This window comes from Tiliqua scincoides, chromosome 7 (genome assembly GCF_035046505.1).
Source record: "Tiliqua scincoides isolate rTilSci1 chromosome 7, rTilSci1.hap2, whole genome shotgun sequence".
NCBI lineage: Eukaryota > Metazoa > Chordata > Lepidosauria > Squamata > Scincidae > Tiliqua > Tiliqua scincoides.
In genome coordinates this window covers 75,412,007-75,429,479 of record NC_089827.1, presented here as the reverse complement: position 1 = coordinate 75,429,479, position 17,473 = coordinate 75,412,007, and the positions used below count along the sequence as shown (strand labels likewise).

Below are 17,473 nucleotides of genomic sequence, written 5' to 3'. Positions count from 1 at the left end.
AACTCTCCCTTATACAAAACAAAAATTTAATTTGCAATAATGCTGCTAGTGCAAGAGTTGACACTGAATCAGCAAATTCTTGCCATTAAGAGAGAGGGAATTTGTATAGGGTTTGGTCACTGAAAACAAAACAAACACTACCATCAAAGCCCAAGAACTTTATTCACAGTATGGAAGCTACTTGTTCCTTTACGAGTACAGAAAATAAAAAACAAAAAAGAAACCCAAACAAAACAAAGCAGGTCACCTGGAATGATATGACTCACTACCCTCACAAAATTGGTACATTTATTACAGCAGATGAATTCTGAGAATTATAAATATTGAGAGCGTCCTGCCCTCTAGTGGAAAGAATTATAAATAGTTTTCTCTCTGGTGAAGCAAAGCTTATGCATAATTCTTCAGCAGTTAGTACCTATGGTTTTCCCTGCTGCCTGCACTTCCTGTGTTATCAGAAGAGGCATTTTCCACGTATCTCTCTTCTAGTACAGCAAAGTCATATATCCTCACCATGCATAAAAACCTCCACAAATCCACTATATTGCTTTAGGCTGAAGAAGTGCAATTCTGCAGAAGTGACCCATGAGAATTAACCTGATAATAATAATAATAATAATAATAATGAAGAAACCTTAAGAAATTATCCTTTAAAATCCTTCACTGCTAATTTTATTTAAAAATTGTAAAATTTGTAAGACAGTGGCTGAGGAATTTTCAAATAATTTCTGCAAATTTCTGTCACTTCCAAGTCTTGATCCAAAAATTCTGTCGCATTAAAAATTCACCTTGTTTTCATCAAATTTGTTTAAAAACCAAGGTAACAGTGACTAACTTAATTTGGATATAACCCAAAGCATTTTTGTGATTGCTGCATTATATTTTAAACATTTTGACCATCATCTTTATGCATATGTAAAAAATAAGCATCTATGAAAGCAACCATTCATGCAGGCAGAAGACTACAAAATCCATGATGGAGTGCAACTATGAATGAAGCAGAATGAGCTGAAAGTTTTGTTGAGGTGAGGAAGAGAAAACTATGGAAAATGGCAGCGGAAAGACAACTGGATAGGTAGAAGCAGGCCCAGTGCAACCTGAATGGGCACCTGAAGCAGGTAAGGAGGGTACTCTAGCAGCACTGCGCTGTACTCTCCTGCTTTTGTCCAATCTACTGTAAGTAGCCAGGTAGGCAAGAAGGAGGAAGTCAGTCATATGTACTGAAAAGCTTGTGAACAGGGGAAAAAAAGAGGCATTAAAAAAATGAAAGGGTAGGCATGGGACGTGGGGCATTCCACTATCTCCTCCAGCTAGCCACCCAGTTTGCCACATGTTTGGGTCACCCCTGGTTTCCTGTGGAATGCAAAACTCTGCCTGTGATTTTGATATCCTTAGGTTTATCTTTCATTAACATACAGTCAATCCTCTTACCTGTTCTCCCTTCTGCAATTGCTTGTCTGGAAGATATACCTCCACTAATTGTTGTCACAACCACTGAGTAGAGTCCTCCGGGTTTTAAGGAGTGGAAGTGATATTTGTTGGTGTCACTGGAAACGGTCTCATTTTTTATAACAACATTTTCATGAATAAGCAACACTTGGTATGAATCTACACCTCCTTGCGCCCTTATCCAGTTGGTGGTCAGGCTGTTGTTTGTTCCTTGGTTTGCCACATTTAAGTTTGCAACTTGTGCTGGAACTGCAATTCAAAAACAGCAATTCAAAATCAAGCTTACTGCTTGATGGGATGGGAGATTATATATGGAAAAGCAGAAAATTTCAAGAATAAAGAAGTCAAAAGAAGCATCTTAAAGAAAGAAAAAAAAAGGGAAATTCCGTGCTTTGTTGTATCGAAATGAATACTGACCAAGCACCAATGAAATCAATGTGACAAGTTAGTCATGACTAACTTAAATCCTACTAATCTCAATGCTATTTTATCAGGAGTCATTTTCTTTAGGTAGAACTGTGGCCAGTTCAGTCATGAGGCAACCATGTGTCTTGTGTCAATAGCACATGGCACAAGGTGAGTGGAAGGTGGATTCAGGGTACACTTTATCCTAAATGTGCCTCTGCCTTCCTCCAGCCTCCTGTGAACATGAGCCACACGGATTCACTTTCTGCTCACTCAAGCTTCCTTACTGGCTCTATCATGCAGTTTTTGCAAATTCAGAAGTGAGGGATATCAGCATGAAGTTCTGTTTATAGGGACTGTGCAAATGAAGGCCCCTGTAAATAAAAATGGAAGGCCCAAATTTCCAGGTTTGTGAGCACAGGGTTTTTGTTTTTCCAGTGCAAGGGGGCAGTGATGGAGTTGGAGGTACAGTCAGGCAGCAAGTCTTGTTGCACCTCCCCTGGAGACAACTCATTATATCTGAGGCCGAACAACACATTCATTGTGAAGTTACAGGCTTAGGTTTACTCATGTGTAGGAACCACACACAAATAGAACAAATGGCATTTTTAGAATTATGTTGCTGCATTGTAGTGGTTTGCAGCACTTTGCAGTGGTCTGCAGCAGGAAAATAGTATGGAGGTAATGAGTTAAATATTCTCTTGTCTCCCTTCTGGGGTCCCAGTCTGAACCATGGCCTCACATGGCTACTACACACATAAACCTAAGCCTGTAAGGGCTTTTATTGACCTTTATTGACCTGATCAATGGGCTATTGTGGTGAGACTAAAGGAAGGGTCTTAGCACTGAAACATGGGGGCACCTCATACTCTTCATCAATGTTGGAACTCAGGGGATGAGTGGATGCTCCTTTTCTTATATCACTGCTCTGTGGGTGACTCTTCCCAGTGTTCTGCTTTGCCTGTCTTCCAATTTTAACCTGGATAATTTTTAAAATTAGTTTTGGATTGCACGCATGAAGTTTGCAGCAGTTTTCCATCTGCATCTTCTTTGTTTTTCCGTTCAAGATACCAATGTGCAAGAGTGTGCATGCATATAGATGAAAACACTGCATTAAAAAAACAACCTTGAAATACAGATTGAGTACAGAATTATCTGGAATTCTGAAATATGGAACTTCTTTGAGCACCAACATGATTTAAAAAAAAAAAATCTTTTTACCCAAAGAAATAAAATCAAAAACTGTTTCATGCACAAAATTATTAAAAATATTGTATTTAAAATAGCCTTCAGGCTATATGTATAGTCGTATTGGCAACCTTCAGTCTCAAAAGACTATGGTATCGCGCTCTGAAAGGTGGTTCTGGCACAGCATCTAGTGTGGCTGAAAAGGCCAATCCGGGAGTGACAATCCCTTCCACACAGTCTGTCCCTGGTCTGTCTCCCTGGCTATGGGCCTTCCTTCTTTGCCTCTTTGCCTCAGACTGTTGGCCAAGTGTCTCTTCAAACTGGGAAAGGCCATGCTGCACAGCCTGCCTCCAAGCAGGCCGCTCAGAGGCCAGGGTTTCCCACTTGTTGAGGTCCATTCCTAAGGCCTTCAGATCCCTCTTGCAGATGTCCTTGTATCGCAGCTGTGGTCCAACATGATTTTTTTAAAAAAAAAATCTTTTTACCCAAAGAAATAAAATCAAAAACTGTTTCATGCACAAAATTATTAAAAATATTGTATTTAAAATAGCCTTCAGGCTATATGTATAAGGTGCACAGGAAAATAAATGAATCTTTTGTTTAGATTAGGGTCCCATTCCCAAGATCTCTCGTTATGTATATGCAAGTATTCAGAAATATGAAAAAATCCAAACTTCAAAACTTCTGTTCCCAAGCACTTTAGATAAGGGATGCCCAACCTGTATTTGACTTTTACTTGTCAAATACATGTATACTAGCTCAAAAGCAAGTTTTAATTTCAGAAAGCAATAAATGGCTGTTCCTTTTTAATTAAAATTAGGAGTACCTGTATGACCCACAACGGAAGTAGAGTTGCTCAAATCCCCACTAATGCTGGTGACGGTGGCCGTGTACTTTCGTCCAGGCAGTAGGTCAGTGTAAGTGAATTCTTTGGCTTCCTTAGCAAGGGCTTTGTTTATGATGGTGAGTGTTCTGTCTTCCAGTGAAACCACATAACTATCCCACTCAGCTACAGGGGCTGCCCACATGATAGTGAGGGAGGACTCATTGGCATGTTTTACACGAAGTTGAAGAACTGGTTGTGGAGCTATGTGAAAGAAATGGGCAGAAAAAAGTTATGGATATATGTGAATTTTCAATACAAATATATGGAGAACTATATGAAAAAGGAATTTTCACAGTACAAAAAAGTCTCTTGTGACAAGGAGAGCCCATTGCTGCACAAGGCAAGCTGTTCCAGAGCTGGGCACATCTTACAATTAGGAGATTCTTCCTAACAATACTTCCCTATAGTTGCAACCCATTGGTTATAATCCCACCCTTAATAGGGTAAGTCTTCCCCCTCTTCTGTGTGACAGCCAATTACCACATGTCCAAACAAAGTCATGTTAGTTGTCTGGCTCTGGTTTATGAGAAAGTATGAAAGTAGACATGATGCTAGATATATTCTATGCAGCTTGTTCACTTCCCTTGATTACTCACTTAAAGATACAATTCATAATACTGTGGCTCTAGGGAGGCTACATGACACTACTTTCTTATACAGGCAGTGAACTGTTTTGTGTACAAAGATTTACCATATGGCTCAGCCCTCAATGTGTCTCCATACCAGAACAAACTATCATCAGGAATGGAGTAAAAAAATCTTTCAGCGGCTTTTAAGACCACATTCAACTAGTTCAGCTCTCCCTTGTGGTCTTAAAGCCCGTGGAAAGGATTTTTACCCCATGACAACTCAGTCCACAGAAGCCTCAGTTCCTACATCATCAAGAATGTTTTGGTAAGGACTTGCACACCAGCCATGAAGATAGGCCTGATCTCACAGTAAGCCAGTACACACAAAATGACTCACTGCTTTTAATAACGGCCATGCAGCTGCAATTTTGAGCAGCCTCCCCATATGTCAGCCATAGAATGAAAAGTGGCCCTATATGAACTGTCTTTGTGATCACAGCTTTTCAAACTATAAACTGTGTGTTTTTAATTTTTTTCCAGATGAGTTGTTTTTAAAGCATTTTCATCTCTTGGCAAGTCACGTTGCTGCTTTCAGAGGAGGTGTGTTTTGTGTGTTAAAAAGACAATTATGCTTCATCTGACAAGTTTACTTTAGCCAGCTCTGTTGCTGAGGACTTGACAGCATGGCTCCTATTTAATGAGAGGCTTCAAATGAAAAGAATGGAGAGGTGGAAAACACGTTCGTTCACAGTGGCTATTAAATGAATAGTCTTGACTCATGAAAATACAGTAACTGCAGATGGAGTCTAATCTCAAATTCCATTGCACTATCCCAACTTTAGAAGAGTGATCAAAAAGTTTGATCTAATAATCCACCAAAATGTCTGTGAGTTTCCATTTAGTGTGGTGTGACTCTTGTGAGAGCCAGAATTCTCTATGTACCCTTAACTGGTTTCATTTCCCAAAAAAATATATAGAGCTTTTCAAGAGTACTGAGAATCAGAATCTAACCTCATAACACTATTTGGTATCACCGGTTTAGGCCCTTCTTATGTGGAACAAACAGAACAAACAGACCCATTTTATTATAGTGCAACTACTACTCCTAAAATGGAAAAGATATCTTTCTGATAGCAGTTTCTTTTCATTGAATTAAAAGATCCCAGAATGACACAAAAAGAACGGTTGTTAAACTTTTGTTAGCTTGCAAAGTGACTGAATAGTGCATGTCTCTAACCCCAAATAATCTGGAATTCTGTTGCTATAAAAAAATGTAGAGTCAAAGAGTCAAAATGCCTAAAGAATCAAAAGGAGAGAGTAGCTCGAGGGTGGGTGCCTTTCATTTCATGAGCCAAATATGGGCTGCCTCCATGGCTCTTTTGTGTAGCAAACAGCCTCTTGTCAGTCTGACAAGAATTCCTGCTTTCAGTCTATAAAGAAGTTAATTTGCAGGCTTCATGCTGAACTAGGTAAGGATGGCAAACATTCTGATGTGGTCTCCTGTGCCACAATGTTGCTCCCCCCTTGTTTAATGAGTGTACTTAAGGCAAGTACTGTATAAAGTAAAACACGTTTACTGCTGTTACTCTTGGACTTTTGTATTGTATCAACAGCTGGACATCATGCCAGTTCTAACCAAGGTTCTATTCTTAGAGAGCAAAATACCAGGATAGTCTATGCAATCACGCATTTGGAAGAGCCTTTAAGGGATCCCTTTGAACAACTTAACAGATTGTGCCTTGATTTCTTAAGAACTACCAAAGAAGCTTTCACAACTGTTCTAGGAAACCTGTTTCACAGCTCTTACTATAGCTAGGAAGTATTTTCTGATATTCAGCCTTTATTGCATTTTGAAGGCACTTCTGTCAATGGTCATGATAAAGAGATGTTCTCTCTCTTTATGTCAGCCTGAATGTCTACATGGTTGACAGTTCATAATTTCTAGCACCTGCATTGCAGTGCATTTATTTTTCACTTTTTTTACACACTGCCCTTCCTCCAGGGAGCTCAAGGTGGTGTACATGATTCCTCCCCTCCTTCTGTCCTCATTACAACTTTGTGAGGTCGGTGTGACTGATAGTGAATGGCCCAAGGTCAATCAGGAGGTTTCATGGCTGAGCGGGAATTTGAACCTGGATCTTCCAGGTCTAAGTCCAACTCTTGAACCACTATATCATCCTAGCTCAACATGAAAAAATGAAGTGGCATAAGAGAGTTTTACTTCGGTCTATTCATGGATCATAATCCTATTACTACATTGATATGCTTCCAGCATGCATTCACTGATATGCTTCCAGCATTCATTGTGGTGAATGAGACCCCTTCACCTTAATGACTTGATATGTGTATAACATGGTGCTGCCTTGGGTAGCCTTCTCCATTTTGACCTCAGTAAGTCCACCACAAAGGTGGTCTGAATAAGGACATTATGCCAAAGGTTTGCCACAGCTAGAATTTTTAATATAAAGTATCTTGAGCAGGGCTAAAGTGGCAAATTTTGAAGTGCAGGAGCTCATCATGACCTTCCCATAACTGCACTCCACTAGGATAATAAAGGTCCAAAACCTAACCAACTTTCCAGCCCTGGAGTAGCTGTGCCAATGGGATGTTACTGCATCCTGTAGTTGGGGGACACTTACGGAGGCCTCCTCAAAGTAAGGGAAAGTTTGCTCCCTTATGTCAGTGCTGGAAACTGGGTTAGGATTATCCCCCAAAAAACCGAAGTTGAATTTCTTCATTAGAGTCTTTTCTTCTCTTGCCACTTATTGAACGCAGCGGGGCTTACTTCTGAGTAGACACATACAGGCTTGTGATGTTAAGAGAGCTACATTTGGATGACACACTACATATCAGTGTTGTCTAAATGTAACAATACGATGACAAGAAAATGTTGGTATTAGGACATCAAATGTTCTTTAGCATGCCAACCACTGGACCCACAGAAACAGCTTGGGCGTATGTGTGGGCTGCCTCCTCAAAACACTACTTATGTCATTATTTTCATTGCTACTAATTCTTCCCCACAGGTCACACATGAATTTTAAATGTAAACACCAATGAATCTTAGTGAAATCACTGGCCTAAACTATGAACATGGACTCAGCTACATCTATATATTCATTGGAAGGTATTAACAATGAACCAGAGGCATTAACTGGAGGGGGTGTAAAACACTAAGTTTTGCAGGCAGCCTCAACATGGCATTCAAGCAGCCCCTCCCCTCCCCTTCAGAGCCATTCTGGAAGAGGGGAGCAAAACAGAGATATATGCCCAGAAGGCCTCCTTGGAATGGCTCTGAAGGGGAGGGGGAAGGGGCTGCTTGCATGCCATGGTGAGGTTCCCTGCAAAACTTAGTGCTTTCCACCTCCTCTAGCTACGCCACTGCAATCAGCTACAGAACCTGTGGCTGTTCCCTGCAGACATAACTTGTGCTGCTTCATTCTGCAGCCAAAGTAAGATGACTGATCATTATAACTCACACAAAACTATTTGGTATCGGCATCCCATCATAACTTCACTTGGTTGGCAACTTTCAGTCTTGAAAGACTATGGTATAAGCCTATAGCACCTGGTATTCCCTGGTGGTCTCCCAACCAAGTACTAACCAAGCCTGACCCTGCTTAGCTTCCAAGATCAGATGTGATCGGGCAAGTGCAGGGTAACAGTTGCTGCAGTCACTTATCCCAAAACAATTTCTTTGTACATTTTCCAAGCTTTTTGATGAGAAGATGTTTTACTCACCGGTTCTGCCTTTGCAGCGTGCTGTGTTCTGCAAGCCTCCGCTCTCTACAATAACTGCCACCTCGTATTGTCTCCCTGGAATGAGTCCTACATCCTTGATAATGTATTCCCTTTTTTCTTTCTGCACTGTAGTATTCACCAATGTTGTAGAGTGGTGCATCAGTACAACGTAGTACTTCTCCCAGTCTCCAGTAGGGGGCAGCCAGCTCACTTTCAGAGATCTCAACCAGCCCATGCTGTCCGCTTTCAAATCTGAAACTTTCTGGGGAACTGAAGGAGAGAATTTCCAAGCTGAAACAGAAGGCTGTTCATATAGGCATAAGTGGTGCACAACTTAGGGCACAATCCTAACCAGGTCTACTCAGGAGTAAGTCCTATTTTGTTCAATGGGGCTTACTCTCAGGAAAGTGTGGTTAGGATTGCAGCCTTACCTTCTTTTCAAGAGTTGCTTAAAGTGGGCATTTATAGCAATGTAAAATGCCTTTTCTTAAGTTACACAGGCCACACACATAGTGCTATCTTAAAATATTTGGGGCACTGTGTCCAAAAATGGCATCAGTTTTACCCTATTACACCTAGTTTCAAAAACAGTGTAGCCTTGTTAGTAAATGGTTCAGGCAGCTTCCTCGTGAGGAAGCCAACACCATTCACTAATGAGGCTATGCCATATCTCCAAAACTAGATGTGATAGGGCATAACCAATGCCATTTTTGGAATCAACTCCCCAAGTACATATAAAACCACCACAAATTTTGAAAAAGTTTTTCTAACCCTCAAATTTGCAGGCCTGTGTTATCATTTATTTAAAAGAGAAACTTTAGTATCTTGCAAACATACCACACAATACAGATTGACACCAGTTCAGGACCTAAAATGCCAATTATGAAACTAGACAACAAGCAACATACATAGCATGTACTATATACACACATTATAATTTGATAAATGCCAGTGTTACATTGTTAAAATATTATAATTAAAATATTTGTTTGAATTGAATAAATCCTAGCTGAAAAAAGGCAGCAAAAGCATGTGGTTGGTCTGTGGAACTCCTTGCCACAGGAAGTGGTGATGGCATCTGGCCTGGACACCTTTAAAAGGGGATTTGGACAAGTTTCTGGAGGAAAAATCCATTCCGGGTTACAAGCCACGATGTGTATGTGCAACCTCCTGATTTTAGAAATGGGCTATGTCAGATGCAAGGGAGGGCACCAGGATGCAGGTCTCTTGTTATCTGGTGTGCTCCCTGGGGCATTTGGTGGGCCGCTGTGAGATACAGGAAGCTGGACTAGATGGGCCTGTGGCCTGATCCAGCAGGGCTGTTCTTATGTTCAGTTCTTCATCCAACCTAAATTATCAGGGCTATGTATTGTATTACACATTTATTGATTGTTACAACATAGTTCAGAAAATAACTCATATCCAAAAGCCAGCACTTCTTTTGGACAAAGACAAATGAATTCCAATTGAAATAATAACCACCTATTCAGAAATATTTTATCATTATTCCCAAAGCAATTATTGGCCAGACTCAAAATGCTTTTGAATGTCTCTTACAGAACCAGTGTGTGGTTCAAAATCCTAGATTCCTCAATGTCAAGTAATCAGAGGTGGTCTAAAGAAAAGATAACATCTTTACATCTATTCTGTATCTCTGTATGCCAAGATTGTACACAGCAGCACCATTCTGATGGAAGTAGACATGACGAGGAACACAAGGAGTTCCCTATTCTGTGTTACCGTTGCAATGCTAATAGGATGTAGGGCTGGAGAGCATGCTTCTAGGGGATGTGCTTCTAGGGGAGTATTGGCTAGTGGAGGAGGAGGGGTGCTTATCTTTTCTCCCATCTACTGATTTCCCCTTCAGATAACTTGTGGCAGCTTTAAAAATTATTTGTCCAGCTGGATTCTGCAATGAGAAATGAGTCTGGCAATTGAAAAATGCCCGTGGGGGCAGCAGGTGAGGCAGAACTGTCCTGTCATTGTCCATGAAAAAGCATCACAGCTGCTTTTCTCAAGCAGGCTCACCTCACACCCACTTCCCCGGGTGTAAGGAGAGCCTCCTCAGGTGTAAGCGGGTGGGGTGGCTGCAGTGTTTTTCCATGGACTATGATGGGGCAGTTCTGCCTCTCTTGTCGCCTCTGCACCGCACATCCCTGTTCAGAGGCATCTGCAGCATGAATAGGTCAGTATGGGTTGGAACAGGTTTTCCCACTGCCAATTCCCCCTGACCCCTGCATTCCAGTTATCTTGGCACATGTGGCATCAAGACCATGCATTTGCCAAGATGGCACCTTTCTCCAAGGGATGTAGCAGGGCCTTGTAACAAGGAGGCTGCTGGTTGCAGACTGGTTAGTAGGGGCCATTGCTGCAAGAGAGTACAAGTCTGGGGTCTTGTCTTGAAACCAGAAGCTTTTCTTGTAATTTATCCAGAGTATTAGAGAAAAAAAGGTCAAACTGCTTCCAACTAAAAAATGCTTACCAAAACTACATACATACCTGTCCTGCCAAATGCTGTCATGTCAGCAGACAGTTCGCCACTAATTGTGCTGACATCCACCTGATAAAGGGATCCTGGAATCAACTTGTCAAAATATGTCTCTGTGACTTTCGGCTGTAAAGTCCTCCTTCCTTTAACAGACCCAAGATGAGTCAAGGTGACATTATAGAAATCAAGGTTCCCTGGAGGCCTCTTCCATGATACTTTCAATGAATCCGAACTGCCAGCATTAGCTACCATCAGATCTAAGATTTTGGCTGGGGCTGTTGACAAAACAGAATGAGAAATATATATATCTGCTGAGTAGACAAAAAGTTTGTTTCAGAAGTATGTGTAATATTCTTCATACTGGAAACAATTCTGTTAGCAATAACTACAACTGTAATAGTAAGCCAAAAAGGGTTCCCATTTCATGAAAATGTTTGTCAAAATGAGACAGCCATCATGGAGGGAACATTTGATCCCTTACCTTGGGGGCTACTTTGCTGTTGTGTTGGCACTGGAAAGTCAGGATTGGGCTGTTAGATAACCACATCTTTATATCTTTCTGTTTTATGACAGAGTATGTGCCCCAGAAAGATGAGAGATTATTATTTGAAATAATAATTGCCATTATATTAAAAAAGAATAAACAGTTTGCCGAGAAGCTGGCGATGGACTCAAATTTCAGACTCAAGCAACCTACTATTAATTTTGACCCCCTCAGACCCCAAAAAACTTCCTCTGTAGGTATGTTTCTGCAGGTGATTAAGATGACCTGCTTCAAGCCATCATTTTGAAGTGGGTTTGAACAGATCTACTGCCTTAGCTTCAGAAACGTATTTACAGAGGGTTTTTTCCCCTGCCACCAATATCGAGAGGCTGAGCAGAACCAACTGCCTTATTTTATTTGTAAACATCACATCCCTTGAGAAAGGGTTTATCTTGAAACACGTTGGGAATAAAGAATACAGCCTTTTCCTATGCAGCTAGGTTGTTAGCGGGCTTTTTGTTTTTGCCCTTTGAAGCTCCCAAATCTGCCTGAACCATGTTGCCAATGATCCATAAGCAGGCAGAACCTAGAGAAATAAAGTATAATTAGAAGAAGGTTTTTTGAAGGGCAAATTTCAAATCCAGCTGCTTGGAGCCAGGAAGCTGCTGATGTCATACAGACAGTAGGAAAGAATGTTCTAGAATGTGTGCCAGTTTAAGAGAGTCTGCAGGTCAAAGAGCTGGACTTTCTACCAGTAGGTCCAAAGAACTTATTTTCTTTCTGTCATCTCAAGGTCCTCTTCAAGCTCCCTTTCACTGGTGCCATAAAGTTTAAACTGCTAGATACAAGTCATGTTGTGAGAATGGATGATGGCCGGATCCCAAAGGATCTCCTCTATGGAGATCTCCTCTATGGAGAACTCGTGCAAGGAAAGCACCCTACAGGTAGACCACAGCTGTGATACAAGGACATCTGCAAGAGGGATCTGAAGGCCTTAGGAGTGGACCTCAACAAGTGGGAAACCCTGGCCTCTGAGCGGCCCGCTTGGAGGCAGGCTGTGCAGCATGGCCTTTCCCAGTTTGAAGAGACACTTGGCCAACAGTCTGAGGCTAAGAGGCAAAGAAGGAAGGCCCATAGCCAGGGAGACAGACCAGGGACAGACTGCACTTGCTCCCGGTGTGGAAGGGATTGTCACTCCCGAATCGGCCTTTTCAGCCACACTAGACGGTGTTCCAGAACCACCTTTCAGAGCGCGATACCATAGTCTTTCGAGACTGAAGGTTGCCAACTACTAGATACAAGTGCACCCAGAAAACACCTGAAAGACATAAGTGAGGAAGACTGAACCCAAATAAGCAGAGCGTGAGTCCAGATGCTGTTGAACCACATGAGATGAAGGAACAGTTTGCTAACCAAAACTGAGGGCCTAGTCCTGCAAACCCAAGTGTAAGCACTTCCTCTTATCAGCCTTAATCTGGAGATGGGCATGTGAGTGGGTAGAGACTGAGAGACAGGATGTTGCAGAAATGTGGAGAGAGTGATATAGGGGAAAGGAAAGGTGGTTTGGTTTAGAGATAGTGTTGCCAGTGCTGATTCATTAGCTTTAATCAGATCTCAGTGTTGTTCCCTCACCAGAATCTACTGTGCGTGTCTGTTGCTCTTTTTGAGAGTTTATCTTTCTCATCTGAATTGGGTTTTCGTACCTTATTTGTCTCTTCTATACTTGAAAAATATAGAAAAGCAACAAATATAGAAAAGCAAATATAGAAAAGCAAGGGTTCCTATTTATTCTTTGTAACATAAAAAACCCTGCTGGATCTGCCAAACGTCCATCTAGCCCACCATCCTATTTCCCATTGTTGCCCATCAGCCATGGCAAATATTTCAGGGGAAAAACTGGTTCTCCTTGCTTCAAATCACATCAAACTAGATAGACCCTTGCATATGTCCTTTGCCACTGGCGCCAAGAACACTGACAATTTTTTATAATTTGATTTTTCCAGTATATTTTTTGATTTTTTAAATATAAATAATATCTTTTAACATTAAACATACACTATATCAACACGCCCAATGCTGCGTCAGGAGTGGGTCGTCAAAGAATGTTCAAATTGCTTCTGCCAGGAAGGAGAAGAATCATTGCTTTCTTCCTCGTCAACTAACAAACCACAGAAAACTTACAGCCCAGTCCTCTCTCTCCCCCTCCCCTGGTGCAGGTGCACCAAAAATGGAAGCAGCAGGGTTGGAGTGGATCAGGAGGCTTCAGTGTTTCCCCTGCATGCCTCCTACTCTGCAATAGGTCTCCTTAGACTTGCACTAGCTATTTTGCTAGCACAAGTCTGAGGAGAGAAAGGTGGCAGGGAGGCTACAGGAAAGAGCCTGTGTATCCACACAGCCCAATCCTATGCACATCTATTCAGAAGTAAATTGAATTATAATCAATGAGGCTTACTCCCAGATAAGTGTGGATAGTACTGCAGCCACAATCCAGCACAAGCCATTGCCACTACTTCCACCTCTTCCTGTCCCATTCCTCCCTGCTGCCCTCCCACCGCTACTGCCACATGCTGCTGGAAGGCATTTTATGACTCAGCAGGCCACCATCAGCCACCACCATATGACTGGGCTGTTACTGGATGAGGAAAGGGAAGCAGCTGGAACGGCCAGGTAGGACAATGGTCAGGCATGAGCGAGGGCCCTTAAAGTGCAAGGACGCTAGGCATGGGCAGAACCGGGACCACTGGTCATGCACAAAGAAATGCACATGGAACCCTGAACAAAAAGGAACTGTTAAATTTCTGTTAACCCCAAGGCGCTCAAGACTACTGTCCTTTACATTTTTCCAGGAAAGTAACAGACCTTTCTTTTTATCTCATGTATGGCAGTTAATCCACATAAGGCAATTTCTGTGAACATATTACTCTGGTTGGTTGGCAACCTTCAGTCTCGAAAGACTATGGTGTAAGCCTACAGCACCCAGTATTCCAAGGCGGTCTCCCATCCAAGTACTAACCAGGCCTGACTCTGCTTAGCTTCCCAGATCAGACAAGATCAGGCATGTGCAGGCATCATAACTATATAAAGTCCATTCAAATAACCTGGAAAAGAATTGCATAGACTTTACAGAGATTTGTCAGTGCTTGATTTAAGGAAAGTCAAATTGTACCATTTACTTAGAAAAAAACAACTGGGTGCTTTTTTTAAGGGAATTATTTGCAAAATCTTACCTGTCCTAACCAGTCTAAAATTGTGGTTCTCTATCCCACCAGCTTTGGAAATGATAGTGAAATTATATAGAGATCCTGGTGTTAGTCTTGAAAAACTGTATAACAAAGTGTGTTTTTCAAGATCGGTTTGTTGAACTGGGCCATCTTTATCCAGCAAAACCAGCCTGTATTGATCCACATTCCCAGCAGCTGGTGACCAAGAAACATGGATCGATTCCATCTCGACAGTGACTTGAATCTTTTCCACTGGAGAAGGTGCTGTTCAGGAGAAAAAAGAAGAAATAGAAAACCATTTATATAAAGAAAATATTTTGAAATTATTTTGAATTTGCAAAAACACAAATGACCTCCTGAAACAAAATGAAAAACCTCAAACTTCACATTTTACTAAATAAGAACAAAGATAAATTTGATATCAATTTTTTTTTTTTTTGCTTAGAAAAGAAATCAGAAATGCTGCAGATCTGACTCTTTAAATCAAGTAAGCTGTGGCACTTTCCAAAATTAGTCTTCTTCCTGGTTCAGTCTGGTAACATACAATGGCTACATTCTGACATAATAAATCATGCTTTGCTCTTATAAGAATTACAGCCCAATCCTAATCAACCAATGCGGCGACCAAACGCATGTTCCCATTGGTGCACACTGCTGCAAAAAGCACTTTGAGACAGCTCTAACAGCCAGCAAACCTTGTAGCTTGCATGGTAGTGCTCCCACTTCTGCTGCCTCAATGGGCTCCGCGAATTGGTCCAAACCTCAACAGGATTGGGCTGTAGATGTGAGATATCTATTTGTTGGGATGGCTGTTTTATGCTTAAAGAATTAGTTTGACAATGTGATTTTCTCCATACCCTTTTATGGAAAATTAGGAATCTCTGGAAAAAGAGAAGGCTGAGAGGGGATATGATAGCGCTCTTCAAATACCTAAAGGGCTGTCATATGGAAAAGAGGACAAATTTGTTCTCAACTGCCTCTGAAAGTAGAACTAGAACCAATGGGTACAACTGCAAGAGAGAAGATTCTGATTGGACATCAGGAAAAAATTCCCGAAGGTAAGGGCAGTTTGGTAGTGGAACAGATTGCCGAGAGAAGTGGTGGTGGACTCTTCCTCACTGGAGATCTTCAAGCAGAGGTTTGACAAGCACCTGTTGGAGATGCTGTTGGAGGATTTCCTACTAAAGGCAGGTGGTTGGACTAGAATGCTCTATAAGGCCCTTCCAACTCTATGATTCTATGAATCAAGGTGGAATAGTATCATTTGTGAAGTTAAACAAAATAAAAATCTTACCTGTAAAACCACTGGTCTCAACTGAAGAGCTATTTTTATTTCCAGCGAATGCCGAGATGAAGATTGTGTACTTGCTGCCAGGTGTGAGATTAGCAAATGTCTGTGCATTTCTTGAAATGCCTCCAGAAACTTGGATCTTCTGAACTTTTTTCATTTGATTATCAAACAACTCTAGCTCATACCAGTCTACCTTTCCCAAGGATGGACTCCACCAGACCTGCAAGGTTGTAGTTGTAGTTTTTTCCTTTTTAATTTCAAATCTTGCAGGTGACAAAGGATCTGTGTTCCAAAACACCAAAACAGAATAACTCAATGCAAAGCATGTGACGTTTACTTAACCTAATTCTTACATTCCGCTTCTGACCTGGCCAGCACCGTACAGCTTCTAATACTGCACAGAGGCCATTAGGAAAAATGTGCCATCTAGATGCAAAGGAGGACAAGAAAGACCATAGCACCACTTCTGATCTCACCAGCACCCTATCCAAAGTGAGAGAGTGATGACACAAAGGTGTCCAAGGTGCACTTTCATTTTGCAAGTACACAAACGTCCACTGCAAGTAGCATACAAGCACTGAATGGATCTGTCTTGTACTATGCTTGGCTTGGGCTATGCTTTACCTTCTATGAACTTACGTAGAAAATGGTTCAGCCCAAGTCAAATGCAGTACAAGAGAGACCTGTTTGCCACTTGCTTCCAACTCAGCTGGTCTTTTATTCTGCCCAACACGGCTGAAAAAGAAAGCAGGGCAGGCAAGATGCCCTTCCCCTTAGACTGTCAGTTTTCCCATCCCTGCACTCAAGTCTTTTGCACATTCTGTAATCCACCTGACAGGAAGGTCACTTTCTCTCAGATTTGTTCCTTGTCACTATCACTCATGCTTTTAAGACTTTGTGGCTAGACTACTGCAATGCATTCTCCAAGGAACTGCCCTTGTTGACAGCTTGTCAGTTTCACTTGATACAGCACATTGCCTAATGCCTCTTGATAAAGATTGGTCATGAGAAGTATTTGAATGATACTGGTGCTTCAATATCTGCAATTCAAAATTCTGGGTATGATTCTAACAACTCAGTCCTAAGCCCAGCAGCTTCCACGGCTCCAGCAGTGCTGAAAAGGCTACCGCTGAATCCTATGGGTGCCAGGCTAGCACCGGGAGTCTCCTTGGGATAAGGGAGTGTTTGTTCCCTTACTCCAGGTAATGCAGCCATGGTGCCAGCCAATAGTTTTCCTTGGATCTGCACCCGCTTTTGAGTGGATGCAGAACTTGAGGAGGCCCTTGTCAGGCTACCCAGGCCAGGGGGGAGGTTAAGATTCGGCGGCAGAATCTTCCGTCCTCCTCCTGGGCTTGAAATTCCCCTGCACCCTTCCCCACACACTCTCCGCTTCCCCCCACTTCAAGAGGTCTTACTGACAGCTGGTGCTGGAGGAGCGCCAGCTAGCCATCCATATGGCACTGAGGCTGGTGGACCCCCCTCCCTAGATGCCATGGACATGCCTTATGGCACGTTTGCGACACCCAGAAACACCACTGCAGCTCAGTGCCAGCACTAGGGCTGTTTAGAACTGGGTCCTAAAACCCTAAATACTCCTTTGGTGACCAGAGGGATACAGTGGTACGAGAATGGACTTTTAACAATTGGTAAAGTTTATATACTGTATTTTTGACATTTTGTAATTTGCCCCAAGTCTTTGGGTTGGGGAAGGCTATGTATAATACAATCAGTTAAGGATATGGTTTGACCACTTT

The 17,473-nt window shown here is 41.9% G+C and overlaps 1 protein-coding gene and 1 pseudogene across 1 annotated transcript in view; both read right to left on the bottom strand.

Moving 5' to 3' along the window:
- PTPRB (protein tyrosine phosphatase receptor type B) overlaps window positions 1-17,473 on the bottom strand; it is an 81,230-nt gene that overhangs the window by 41,057 nt on the left and 22,700 nt on the right. Inside the window, exons 5-10 of the mRNA XM_066633323.1 lie at window positions 15,723-16,001; window positions 14,435-14,692; window positions 10,735-10,998; window positions 8,236-8,505; window positions 3,866-4,126; window positions 1,429-1,695 (exon numbers count right to left, since the gene is read on the bottom strand). Coding sequence (XP_066489420.1) covers window positions 1,429-1,695; window positions 3,866-4,126; window positions 8,236-8,505; window positions 10,735-10,998; window positions 14,435-14,692; window positions 15,723-16,001 — 1,599 coding nt within the window. The remainder of the gene's footprint in view (window positions 1-1,428; window positions 1,696-3,865; window positions 4,127-8,235; window positions 8,506-10,734; window positions 10,999-14,434; window positions 14,693-15,722; window positions 16,002-17,473) is intronic.
- LOC136658159 (5S ribosomal RNA) lies at window positions 8,051-8,170 on the bottom strand (annotated as a pseudogene).